This window comes from Oryza brachyantha, chromosome 5, assembly GCF_000231095.2.
Source record: "Oryza brachyantha chromosome 5, ObraRS2, whole genome shotgun sequence".
NCBI lineage: Eukaryota > Viridiplantae > Streptophyta > Magnoliopsida > Poales > Poaceae > Oryza > Oryza brachyantha.
The window spans coordinates 15086119-15098675 of record NC_023167.2 but is presented as its reverse complement, the minus strand read 5'-3'; the positions used below and the strand labels follow the sequence as shown (position 1 = coordinate 15098675).

The 12557-nt window shown below is 45.7% G+C and overlaps 2 protein-coding genes across 2 annotated transcripts; both read left to right on the top strand.

The window, feature by feature from the left end:
• Positions 1-607: 607 nt before the first annotated feature.
• Positions 608-3706, top strand: LOC102717711 (protein NETWORKED 2A-like). The gene is made up of 2 exons (XM_006654461.3): positions 608-834; positions 956-3706. Exons 1-2 carry the CDS (start codon positions 741-743, stop codon positions 3469-3471), a joined length of 2610 nt encoding a protein of 869 aa, XP_006654524.1. The 5' UTR covers positions 608-740; the 3' UTR covers positions 3472-3706.
• Positions 3707-6527: 2821 nt separating this feature from the next.
• LOC102717433 lies at positions 6528-8172 on the top strand. The gene is made up of 3 exons (XM_015837403.2): positions 6528-6993; positions 7089-7268; positions 7380-8172. Exons 1-3 carry the CDS (start codon positions 6568-6570, stop codon positions 7716-7718), a joined length of 945 nt encoding a protein of 314 aa, XP_015692889.2. The 5' UTR covers positions 6528-6567; the 3' UTR covers positions 7719-8172.
• Positions 8173-12557: the final 4385 nt, after the last annotated feature.

The following is a 12557-nucleotide window of genomic DNA, read 5'->3' as shown; positions in this document are numbered from 1 at the left end:
GTCCATAAACGCGCCCAAAACGGCTCGAGGCGGAACCGAAGGCGACCGACCGCATCCTAAGCCGCGCGGGTAGCAGTGGAGGGGGAAATCCACCGTGCCGATGTGCCGCCCGCCTCCCTTGCACGGGGCATTTAACTTTTTACTACTCTTATAAATAACATTTAATATATTTGCCACCCGCTATGCATATGAATTTTTATATGTGCATGACACGTGGGTCCGATGGTAAATATGTTACCATCATTTCTCGTAGCGGCAAAAAGTTAATTATTCCCCCCTCGCGCTGGCCTTCTTCGTCTACGGCTACGGCCACGGTAGCCGGACGGCCGCGCGTAACGCGGGGAGAGAGAGAGAGAGCCTCCCTACACTCACCTCCCGCCTCTCGCGCGCGTCCATCCTCCCCGGCCACCGGCCCGCGCGCGTCGCGCCCAGCCGCCCGCCGGCAACCACGCGAGAACCACCCCCGCCCACACCTCCTATTTCGCGATGCCGCCACCACCACCACCACCAATCCCGTCACCGGTACCCCCCCCCCCCACTTGTCTCCCTCCCTCCGGGCACCCCGCCGGCTCTCGCCCCCCCACGCTCCCGCCGCCAGCGCAAACCCCCACCGCGAACGGGCGCAACGCACCCGCGCCCGCCGTCCGTTGCGGCGCGGACCACCGCACCGGGAGCGCGGAGTTACGTAGTTGCAGGAGGGCGGTCGGGCGGTCGCGCGCCGGGCGTGACTCCGGCCGGCTATGCTTCAGCGCGCGGCGAGCAACGCCTACTCCTGGTGGTGGGCGTCGCACATCCGCACCACCCAGTCCAAGTGGCTCGACACCACCATCCACGGTACGTGCGCCGCCGCCGCGTGCTCGCTCGCCCCCCCTCTGCGTGTTCGGCAAAATGCGCATTGCGAATTGTTTTCAGTTATGTCGTGACGGTGATGTATCTTGGGTCTCTGTGTGTGCAGAGATGGAGGACAGGGTGACGGCCATGCTCAAGCTCATCGGAGCGGACGGTGACTCGTTCGGCAAGAAGGCGGAGCTCTACTTCAAGAGCCGGCCCGAGCTCATCAACCACGTCGAGGAGATGTTCAGGTCCTACCAGGCGCTGGCCGACAGGTATGACCGGATATCCAGCGAGCTGCATAAGGCCAACCACACCATTGCCACAGCATTCCCGGACCAGATCCAGTTCTCCATGCAAGATGGTGACGGGGAGGGGTTCCAGAAGGCGATATCCGGAATTGATCTCAGCAACTTCAAATTTCCAGCGCTGGAAGGCTTGCCAATGGGATCACGTGGCGCTAGCCGGGGAACCAGCCCGGTCCCAAAGAGGACCCAGATGCACCGGAGGATCACCTCCCACATGAACAAGGAAAATGCGCAGGAGGAGATTGACAAGCTGCAAAAGCAAATCCTGGTGCTGCAGACTGAGAAGGAGTTCTTGAAGACCTCTTATGACAGCGCGCTAGGTAGGTATCTGGACATTGACAGGCAGGTGGTGGAGCTACAGGATGAAGTTTGCAGTTTGCAAGATGCTTTTAGCACCGGCACGGCCATTGAAGACAATGAAGCCCGGGCATTGATGGCTGCACGAGCCATTATGTCTTGTGAGGATACGTTGGTTAATTTGCAGGACCAGCAAAATAGATCGTCTGAAGAGGCAAAAACGGAGTTCAAACGATTCGTTGAAGCAAAGAAGAAGCTTGATACATTCAAAGCTGAGTGCGGGCAGCCTCATACGCAAATTGATGAACCTTATAACAGTGGCACAGAACTCATCCATGCAATTCCAACTGGGGATGGTGATGACTCTATTCAGAATGAGATTAGGTTTGACCTGCAAGAAGTGTGCCAAAAGGTCAAAGAACTAATTGAACTGCACCCGGAGGTATCGGTGGCTGATTTAGCAGATAAGGTTGACCGACTTGTGGAGAAGGTGATTGATCTGGAGCTTGCTACCACGTCACAGAATGCTCAGATCAACAGAATGAGGACTGAGATAGATGACCTTCACAAGCGCCTGCAAGCCTTGGAGGAAGACAAGTCGGCTTTAGTTGCTGATTCCAGTAAGCTGGTCGACAGATTGAAGCAAATTGAAGTGGTTTTGCAAGCAGTTCAACAAATTGGAAAGTCCATAACAAATGGGACAGAGAATATTCATAAAGAAATGAATGAGGCCTGCAGTGAACTTGCTGAATTTGTAGAAAAACTGCATGAATCTGAGCCCCAGAACAGTGATTTCATGAATCCATTCCTAGAGTCAAAATGTCAAGAAGAAGATTCAAAAGTAACAAGTCAATATGCAAAGAAACAAACATCCGATTCATTAGATGGTTCAAAGAATGAAGTCGAGAAACATGATAAAGGCTCCAAGGGTCCTTTGGTGCAGGAACATCCTGACACAAATGGATCTGATGGTGAGGAGAAGATTTTATTTGAAGAGTATGTATCTGTCCTTCAGACCTACAAGGGTACAGATCAAAAGCTTTCAGAAATTGAGAAGAAAAATCAAGAGTATCATACAAAGTCAATGTCAGAGCTGAAGGATCTGAAGAGTGCCAATGCAATGAAAGACGAGGAGATTCACTCTCTTCGGCGCATGCTAAGTTCTTTGCAGAGAAAGATGAATGCCTCTGTTCCTGAGAATGTGGAGAAGTCTGAAGAAACCTCGAAAATAAGCACCACTCCTACCACTGAAGACAAAGAGATTTCTGACATAGAGGAGTATATTAAGCAATGCCAAGTTGAAGAGCATCTTGCTTCGTCAATTGGCGAGGAAAAATTTAGAGCAGAAATTGACAGGGTGTTGGAGGATAACTTGGACTTTTGGTTGAGGTTTAGCACATCATATCATCAAATACGAAATTTCCAAACATCATTTGACAAGCTAAAAAATGATATGGATAAATTGATTGAAGCACAGGCACAGAGTGGTGCAGACGGAGTTCCTATCAGTTATCAGGTAGCAAAGCTGGAGTCAGCTGTTCTAGAAAAGAAATTTCGGGATTTGAACACAGATCTTCAAGTCTGGATGGAAAAGAATGTGCTATTAAAAGGAGAACTAGAGAACAGGTTTTCATCACTCTGCAGCATACAAGAGGAGATATCAAAGATCACAATTCTGGATAAAGGCGATGAAGTTCACTTCACCCCTTTCCAAGCTGCAAAGTTCCAAGGAGAGGTGCTTAATATGAAACAAGAGAATAACAAAGTTGCTAAAGAGCTAGAGGCTGGTCTGGACCACGTAAGAAGCCTCCAAGTGGAGGTCGGCAGGGTGCTCTTGAAGCTCCGAGAAAATCTTGAGTTATCTATAGCAAGAAGCAACCGAGCTCAACAGAACTTCCGTAAGTTGTCAACAAAAGCTGGAGTTCCTCTTAGGACTTTCCTGTTCGGCACGAAGCCAAAGAAACCATCACTGTTTTCATGCATGGGTCCTGGGGTGCATAAGCATCATGGTGGCTCAAGAGCTGGTCGTAGATGAGAATGGTTGGATCATCAACTATCTATCTTTTGACATTAATACAGAAGAGAGCTCAGTTGTACCTGTCAATTGATATGTTGTATATGTTGTTTTTCATAGGCCTTAAATGTAAAGAACCCTGCATATCTTAATCCAAATTTGGTTCGTCTTGTCCAGTCATTTCTGCATTGTTAGCTTGCCTATGTGACCTTACTGTCAGAACTAAACTTGATGGAAATGTATTATGTTAAATTCATTTATAGTTCTCCTGTTATTGTGAGAACCTGTACTTATTCTTCTGTACATTGAGTGCCTTCAATTGCCAAATTGTGGTCAAGTTGATAGTGCATATAGTTCACCTACATGGAAGGTCATATTAAATTCTGAAGCATATTATATCATGACATTGTTATTCTTTCAGGCATGTTTAGGAACCTATGAAATTAGTTTGTGTGTCGTGGGCATGTGGCAGCTAATGAACGAATATTCAAACTGAATGGAATTTCATACTGTGCACAAAACTGTAGAACTAAGAGTTACTGATATGCGCAGTATCCTTCTAATTTAAGAAAACTAGGTATGCACAATCGCAAATATGTATGAGTTGGAAAATGCTATTGCATGTAAGAATGGCATGAGGGCTTGCATGTGCAAATGACGTTTGAGCCCAGGCCCACATGCCATTCTCACATGTTCTGGTATTTTCGAACTTTATGATTTTTGCATGGTACCAAGCAAAATGCGTTTTCCTCAGGTGGCAATTTGTTTTTTTTCCCTGTCTTTTCTTGCCTGCATGGTTTAACTAGCGTCAGGTTGCCTGAGAATAGTGTGCATTGACTTCATTGTGTTTGAAGGTATGGTTCATGTCCTGATTCAACATAAATTTGGACACTGACATGTTAACTCATAAAAAAGGAAACTGTAAGTTTCTTTTGCTACTGAAAAAAATTCTATTTGCTTTCTTCAGTAGCTCCTTTTCATGGCATAGTGATGGTGCTGTTTATTATAGCTGTTTGTTTTATCAGATGCTTTTGTCTCTTAATAATTTTACTATAAGTCTTAGGTCTGCTATTTCCTCAAGGAAAGCAAGGAAGATAACAAGGCTGTTGGCGAATTCATGTCAGGAAGCTGTGAAGATCATGCCTTGGATGGATTTGATCAGGTATGTCTGATTTTAATAATACAAAATGCACTGCACGCAGTTAATACTTCTACCTGGCGTCCACTTCTCTATGAACAATAAGATTTTCTAGGAGAAGACAAATAGGCTGTCAATTATCAGATGTGATCAGTCCTTTTCTATCCAAATACGCTCACTGTTTTTAGTTCCATGCATAGTATGCTACTTTGTGTTATGGGTGAACTGTTTAGTTTTCCAGTCTACTCACCAGCTTTCTCAAAGCTCTTCTGATCCTTGGAGTGGTAAGTTACTGTTTCCTACTTTCTTATAGTCAAATATCAAATTATGGATAGTTCTATAGATATTTGAAATTGGTACCAACCTTAGATGGAACACTAGCGAATTGTTGTTTTATGTTGGCTACAGAACCAGAATCTCATTGTACAGAATCAAAGACAGGACTGCTGGGCAACCTGTAAACGCTGTTTAAGGACTAGCGAACGGGTCTGTAGCCTAGTGGTCTAGTGGTTGAAGCGCTGTAGTAGCAGCTACCAGTCCATGGTTCAACTGCTCTTGGGAGTGAATTTTTAGAGTTGTTTTGAAAAAAGTCACTCGCTAGCGGCAAGCCCCTTGCTTAAAAACATGGGGAGGGCCTCCCTCGTGTATGGGACAGGGGTCTCAAAAGAACGGGTTAAGGTCCAAACCATGGGGGGTGGATCCACGTGCCAATTGGCTAGGGTTCGTGGCCTTTCTCTGTTAGGCTTTGGCTGAGGTTTCTTCTTAGCTTGAAGAGGTGTGGAGGTGGTCTTTCCCCTACTGGTCGAGTTTTTGTTTTCTGTTTAAGGATTAAGATTGACTGCTTTGGAAGTTGAGAAAGGTGGGCTTGAGTTTCCTTGTAGCAAGCAGTATACAGATATCCAACTACAGCATGTCTTCTACACCTTTCTATCCCTTCTCCACATGTTAGTTGCTAGTACTGTTGCCTTTGTGATTCTCTTGGACAAAAGTATATCTCAACTATACATTTATATTTCTACCCCATTGCTTGTTGATGTCCCAAATTCTGTGATGACTGGCTTATTGAACTTTTTTAGTTTTATGTGCAGTACAAAAATGCAGTTACAGAAATAAAATAACTGATGACTCACTCTTTCCTAGTTCTTGAAAATGTGCTATGGAATTCTTGAAGTAAAATTCTTAGAAAAAGTTAGGAGCTTCTTATTTCTCATCTGTATCAGGGAAGAACAGGTTCAGGCTTAGCTTTGAACTTAGAAAAAGATTCTTAAAAAATTCCTGGTAAAATTCTTAGAAAAAGATTGAAGAGTTTTTTTTTCAAAAAATTCCTGGTAAGATCGCCTGTATATACACATGCTCGCAGGGTCGCAGTAGGTCCACGTACAAAAATAGCAGCAGCTGATAGCTGGCATCTTCTGCTATTTTTTAATACATTTATGGTTGGACCTTATTCCTTAGCTATGAGTCTGACACCTGGCCATTCTTCTCAACTCTTAAATTCAGCATGCTTTTTAGTCTTTTATCAAAGCAGATATATTTTGAACGTCTTTTGCTTTGTTGGAAAATATTCTCATTTCCAATGTCTTTTTTGAAACAACATTTCCAGTGTCTTAGTTATATAGAAAGGGAGACAACTTTGCCTTGCCATACAGCTCAACAGTAGACGAGCAAGCATGATGGTGGTTCTTCTTACAGCAAATTTGATCATCAAATAGCCCTGATAGTGTTTGCTTGGAGTACACAGTAACAGATACATCTGAGTGGTTTGTTATGCATCTGATAATCCTTTAGACATGTTGATTGTTGGCTGTAATTAGCTTAGAGGTTCTATGCTAGGAATTTTATACCTAGTTAAAATGAGTGGCCCTACTGCCTTTGGTGCATAGCCCTACTGCACACACTTAACTCTGTCTTTTTATACCAAACCCCTTCACTTGCACTTAGCCCCCCAACACATCAAGGGGATCCACAATTCAAAAGCCATGTTCCATCCTTCTTCCTCCTCGACTCCAACCTACAGTGACCTCCCCATGCACCATACACTTAGCTTCTCTTCTGCTCTGCCCACCGCTCCAACTGAAATTCCTGGCAGTGGCGGCGGTTTCATCAACGACAAAGGCGGCATGTTCTCTCTCCCCAATGTCGCCGGCTCCGCTCCATCGCCCTACTACTCTTCCCTCCCTTCCTTCTACATCCACAAGAGCACCAGCTCACACTCCCTCCTCCTCCCTCTTCACCACCAATTGACTGACCTCTTCAACAGCAATGCCGCATTCTCTTGCTCGTCTGCTCCGGCGAGCCAATTGCATGGCCCCCCTGTGTCTTCCTCCACTTCATCATCCTCCGGCGACCTCTTGGAGTTCAGCTCCAGGAACCTGCGCCGTGTCTTCAGCACCGGTGACCTGCAGGTAATGTAACCCCAAGTCTCAAGCTGGAATTGTATGTAGCCATGAACAAACAATTTTGGGTAAGTCGCTTTCTTGTCTATGCTAACGCAAAACAGGTGATGAATTTACCGCCGTCGCCACCGCCACCGCCACCGTTTTCAGGTGACATCTGCAGCCAGGAAGTAGGCGGCCTGTTTTCGCAGAAGGTGGGTCGTTACAGTGCTGAAGAGAGGAAGGAGAGGATCGAGAGGTACCGCGTCAAGCGCCATCAGAGGAACTTCCACAAGAAGATCACTGTATTGACTGACCCTCTCCCCTCTCACACAACCTACAAAATGCATTTTGGTTTCCCTTGACAATTTGACCATGGCGGCTACTGTTGCTCATCATCTTTGTCGTGTTTTCAGTATGCCTGCAGGAAGACGCTGGCAGATAGCAGGCCAAGGGTGCAGGGGCGCTTCGCGAGGAACGCCGACACGGAGGCCGAGGCCGAGGTGGCGGCAGGCTTGGAGACGGAGGTGTACGGCAACGGCTATGAGTACTGTGCCTACAACGGCGTCACCAACAGCAGTAGCAGCAGTTGCTACGACAGCCAATCCCAGTGGTGGGGGGCGCCGGCGGCAGCCGGCGCAGCCAACTGGCAGCACCACCAGCAGCAGAAGCAGCAGCTTGGCTTCGACGGCGACGATGACGAAGACGACGACGAGCTGTGGGCCAGCATCGCTGACATGTGCTCAGGGACCTGAGCTGATCTGACCTGTCCACACACGCAGGGAGCATCCGATTGGTGCTGCCAGGTGCAAGGAAGGCGGGGATGCACCGAGCGCCGGCGGCGGCTGCCGTGGGTAGTGCGGTGGTCGGAGTGGCGTCGCTAACCTTCTCTTGTCGCCGTACCGTAACTTCGCCTCAAATTAAATTAGTAGAAGCTAAGAAAAGAGAAGGGAAAGAAAAAAAAAGAATAGATCAACCGTCTCGTGCAAGAACAGCTTGTTTTGTGTGGTCGGAATTAGCAATTTAGTAGTACTTTGATATCTTTCTGCGATAGAAGTTTGGCGCTGGTTTTGCTTTATGTCACACCTGAAATATGAAGAAAATCCGAGTGCTGCAAACTTTTTGTCTTGCTCCCAATTTGCTCAGTTAGTGGCGGCTCATGTGGCCGCCCCTGTGGTTAGTGCATGGCATGCTTGCTGAAGCAATTTTTCTTTCCCCGTCACTGGTAAAGTGGCAATGGCAAGTAGCTGACCCCAGGAGCCCACTGAGCCAATCAGCCAAGGCGTCTGACTGCCGGAAATTTCCTGTCTTTGCTGCTGCAGATAGCAAATTGTTCGTCTGATCTTTTGGCTTATTTTAAGCATAAGTGAAACAATTAAAAATAATTTATAACAAAAGGAATTTATATATGTGTTCTTAGTGATTTAAAAGCAAAGACTTGAAAATAAAGCATGATAAAAAAACCTAAAAACAATTATAAATTTAAGCTTTAAAATTCAATCTAAGCTAATAAGCATGATGCAACAGATGTTGCCGGTCACTGTCTGACTGTCTCTGATAGCAGTAACACATGCAGGGCAGGAAGACATCTTTCTTCCTGCAAGTGCGAGATGTCCCTTATTCGGAATTTGCAGATATTCTCATCGCCAATAGGAGTGCTTTGTCATGCCAGTCGTGGCTCAATCAGCGTGACACCTCGTTTTTATGCAGATTTTCCACTATAGTAATTTTCGAGGGCTTGATCTTGTCGATTGTCCATCATGGAGATGGGAGATGCATCTGGCCATCTTCCATCTAGAGAATGCTATATATAGAGATAGAGGTTTAGGTAATCCTTAAGGACCTTAAAATTATTTCTTAAAAAAGACAAAAGCTGAAGATCTACCTCATTTCGTTCACAAAAATACCTATAGATACTAAAATTTTGATAGTTCCAAATACAATGAACATTTTTCACTGTACTAAAATATTTTATAATAGGAAATATGATATCTCCCGATACATTTCTCAATGAATATAAACACCAAACATAGATAAAAAGGGAACACCAAAATGAAACCTTACAAGGTAGATGCTGAAATTGTATATTCATCAGTACTATCTAAATCTACCAATACGAATTCTTGGAGGAAAAGCCGATTCTGTTTTTATTTGGTAGAGAAATACAGTTATACGCGGTTTGGGCATCGGAGATCTTGGTGCTCACGCTGTCTGAACAAACATGGTTTAGGTCATGTAGATGCTGCTTAGACAGGGAAGAGAAGATATATATAACTCTTTCAACTGTCACAGAATCAAGATAGTGGAATAGCTTTGCTGCCTTGATGATGCGACTGGCAAAAGTAGCGACTATATACTAACCATGTCTTGCAAACTATTTCAGTCATGGAATCAACAGGCTGATTTCTTGAACGCGGGCACTACGGAAGCCTGACGCTGGCAGCTCTAAACATCCTACTGCTACCAAGCAGAATTTAACCAAATGAACACAGCATTAACTGTGACGAATAATCTTGACCGATCTTTCTGCAAGCACATATCGATTCCTAAGAACCCAAATGCAGCCAATATTCATCAGCCTACCATTTTGACCATCTGAAACCGTTCAAATGCAGCAAATGAGTATCAACAAGAATAAAGCAGCAGTTGGCCTAGATATGTAGCTCTACAAAGAAATTTAAAAGATGGCATGAAGAACACCCAATGAAGCAGAGTTCAGCTCTGCAGTGATCGCTTCTTTCTGAAGAACGGCCTAAATTTTGATTGATTTCGGAATCTTCAGTGAAGTAATGGACGACCAAGAACTACCCTCCAAACTGTTTGCAACTGGCAAAAGTGCAAAGCACCAGAGCCTGCTATGATATCAGAAGATCGGTCAAAGGGGAATCTAAGCATTGTGACTTAATGATGAGAAGAGCAATGAGTAAGCCTTTTACAGTCGGCCCAATGTTGCAATGAAACCGATGCCTCTTGCAACTAGCAGACGGCTATCTCGTCTCCCTACAGTCCTAGGATATTTCTTATTGTCACTAGTCATGCGATTCCATGAAAACTTGCAATGCTTCTTTTGTTATATTGGCAACTTAAACTCATCACGGAATGCACCATACGCTAATTTAGAGAAAATTTTCACCGTATGATGCAATAAAACTCATAAAGCTCAGATGTATGTTTATTAATGGGTAAAAGAAAATCAGAGTGCCTGAAGAGAACTGGCGATAAATCTGTCAACACTTTCCCCTTGGGGTATACAAAGGCAAGTAAATCCAAAGAAAATACAAGATTCCAATCAATATAGTAGGAATTAGCTGAATAGATTAGCAGCAAAACTACAAAAGTGTACTACACTACCTCTTATTTTAGGGCAACCAGGAGAGTCAGTGGTGAGCTAATCAAAATGGTATGCATCTTGCTGCCACTCTGGAATTTCTGCTTTACCATCTAAAAGGCTATGTGTGCGCTGCGTTGTAGATGGAGAATGAAGGGACACTTGACTGTCACTCCCCTCCCCTAGAGGTGCGGAGTGTGGCTGCCGGATTTTCTGTCGGCCGCTAGTGCCAAGTACGATGCACTGATAAGTGATAACTTTGTTAACTTAACTATGATGACAAGTCTAACTAGTAATACTGTTTAGTACAAGCTTTTGTGTAGCCTAAGCTTGCATATATATAGTTCTGATGAATGTTTCTGGTACAAGATTAGTTGGGTCCTGTGCTAATTAATTTAGATCCCAACACTGTTTCATTTATCTGAAGTGGAAAAAAGGAAAAGGAGACAATTACAAACATGTTGCAGTAATTACCGGCACAGCCTGCAACTCAACAAGTCGTTCAATTTCAAATCAGAAGAACATTTTGCTTTCTCAAGTGGAGGGAGAAGAAAGGAATCATGTGAGGTGTTTCGCTCACACCATGCCCCATCACCTAGAGAAGAAATGAAGAAAGAACCGAAATGATGGCAATTCCCTTGTGGACAAATCAATCATAAGGAGATTGTGAGAGAAGAACACATGGCATGAACAAAAGTGCCCGTGGATGCTAATGTTGACTCTGATAAGAAAATTAGGAGTTGTCCATTAACCCTTCACCAATTACAATTATTAGTTATTGATTGTGGACATGATAAGGATACACAATCTTTGTGCACTCGACAGATCTCTGTCGGACATTGGAAATTCATCATTTCAATTGGTCCAGTTAAAGCTTAAACAGGGTTTAATGAAGTTTTATTTGAGAATAAGGTCAGAAAGTGTTACAGAATTCAGTGGAAAGTGGAGAGACCATATGTAAAAGATGCATGGAATATTCACCAAACATGCAAATTTAATAATGCGCATGATTAAAACTTAAAAAGGGTTCTTGTGACCAAATGGTAAATCGTACCAGCTTGTTCATGACACCCTATCCAGGATCCCCCACTGCCAAGTGCCTAGCCCCAGTTATTTTTATTCTAGGAGGAATGTTTTGCAGCACAAAAAATTATATATGTAAGAATGGATGTCTTTCCAATATTTGTTGGGACGGTCAAACCACCTTCACAGAATCACAGTATGAGTATACTAGGATTAGTGACTTTAGTGTGCTGTAAGTGAAGTATAACTACTATGCAACTTTTGCGGATGTCGTCGTCATCATATGACAGCCAACGCGCAATTCAAAAATCAAAAAGTGCTAGTAGATTGTAATGTCAAAATTGGTGCTGATACAAGCTGGTGTGATGATGTTGCCAGTTCATTCATGTCATTACTGTACGAATGCAACTGCAGAGATTTGTAGTGTAATTTAGAGTGAATTTGGGGCTTTTGGTGCAAGCAAATTTCATTAGGTATACCTTTTCCTCACCAACCCTGGTTGCCTGCGACAGCAGCCGGAGGCCAGGATGCCACGGCGAGGGTTGCGTCAGAGAGCATCCCGGCGCAGCGCTGATCGACGCGCGGCCGCCATGGTCGGCCTGCCAGTGCCGAGGAACGTACATGGCTTACGGCGTGGCAGCGCGCTGCTGGCCCGGCGTTTCGCCGTCGCTCCAGGCGCCGAGGGTTGTGGTCAACACCACGGCGCCGCCGCCACCGCGCCGGGCCATCGCCTTCAGCTCCGGCGAGGTGCAAAAGCATCCGCCGCTACTGCTCGCACCGCCTCGATCTGGGCCGCCGGCCGAATCATGATCGGGTGGCCGCGGCATTGTTTAGGGCTGGGCCACGTTCTTTGGGCCGTAACGGGATTTGGATTACGTGAGGCCCAATAAAGGTCTTGGAAACTTTACGTGGGCCGGTGTTTCGGACTTCCGTGTAGCCCATTTATGTTTATGGGCTTTCTCTTAACCGGGCCCAACCTAATCAAGACGGAAACCCGAATTTGGCCTTAGACTTGGGGAGTGTAGAGAGGAGGCTGATGCCGCCCGGCTCCGCCGTCTCACACACTCACCTTCCTTCCCGCCGGCGTTCACGTCAGTGGGCGACCGGGCGGCCGCTTCCCTCCACCGGAGCGGCGGCCGTCTGCCGTCCCACCTTCCTTCCCGGCGTTCACGTTGGTGGCCGGCCGGGTGGCCGCTTGCCTCTACCGGTGCAGCGGCGGTAGGCAGCGAAGGTAAAACACCGA

What these genes read in the sequence shown, in the direction of transcription:
- LOC102717711 (XM_006654461.3), top strand. Translation starts at nt 741, where the DNA reads ATGCTTCAGCGCGCGGCGAGCAACGCCTACTCCTGGTGGTGGGCGTCG. An exon ending in GCTCGACACCACCATCCACG is followed by an intron (nt 835 to 955) that starts GTACGTGCGCCG and finishes CTGTGTGTGCAG; the next exon opens with AGATGGAGGACAGGGTGACG.
- LOC102717433 (XM_015837403.2), top strand. Translation starts at nt 6,568, where the DNA reads ATGTTCCATCCTTCTTCCTCCTCGACTCCAACCTACAGTGACCTCCCC. An exon ending in TCAGCACCGGTGACCTGCAG is followed by an intron (nt 6,994 to 7,088) that starts GTAATGTAACCC and finishes AACGCAAAACAG; the next exon opens with GTGATGAATTTACCGCCGTC. An exon ending in ACTTCCACAAGAAGATCACT is followed by an intron (nt 7,269 to 7,379) that starts GTATTGACTGAC and finishes TCGTGTTTTCAG; the next exon opens with TATGCCTGCAGGAAGACGCT.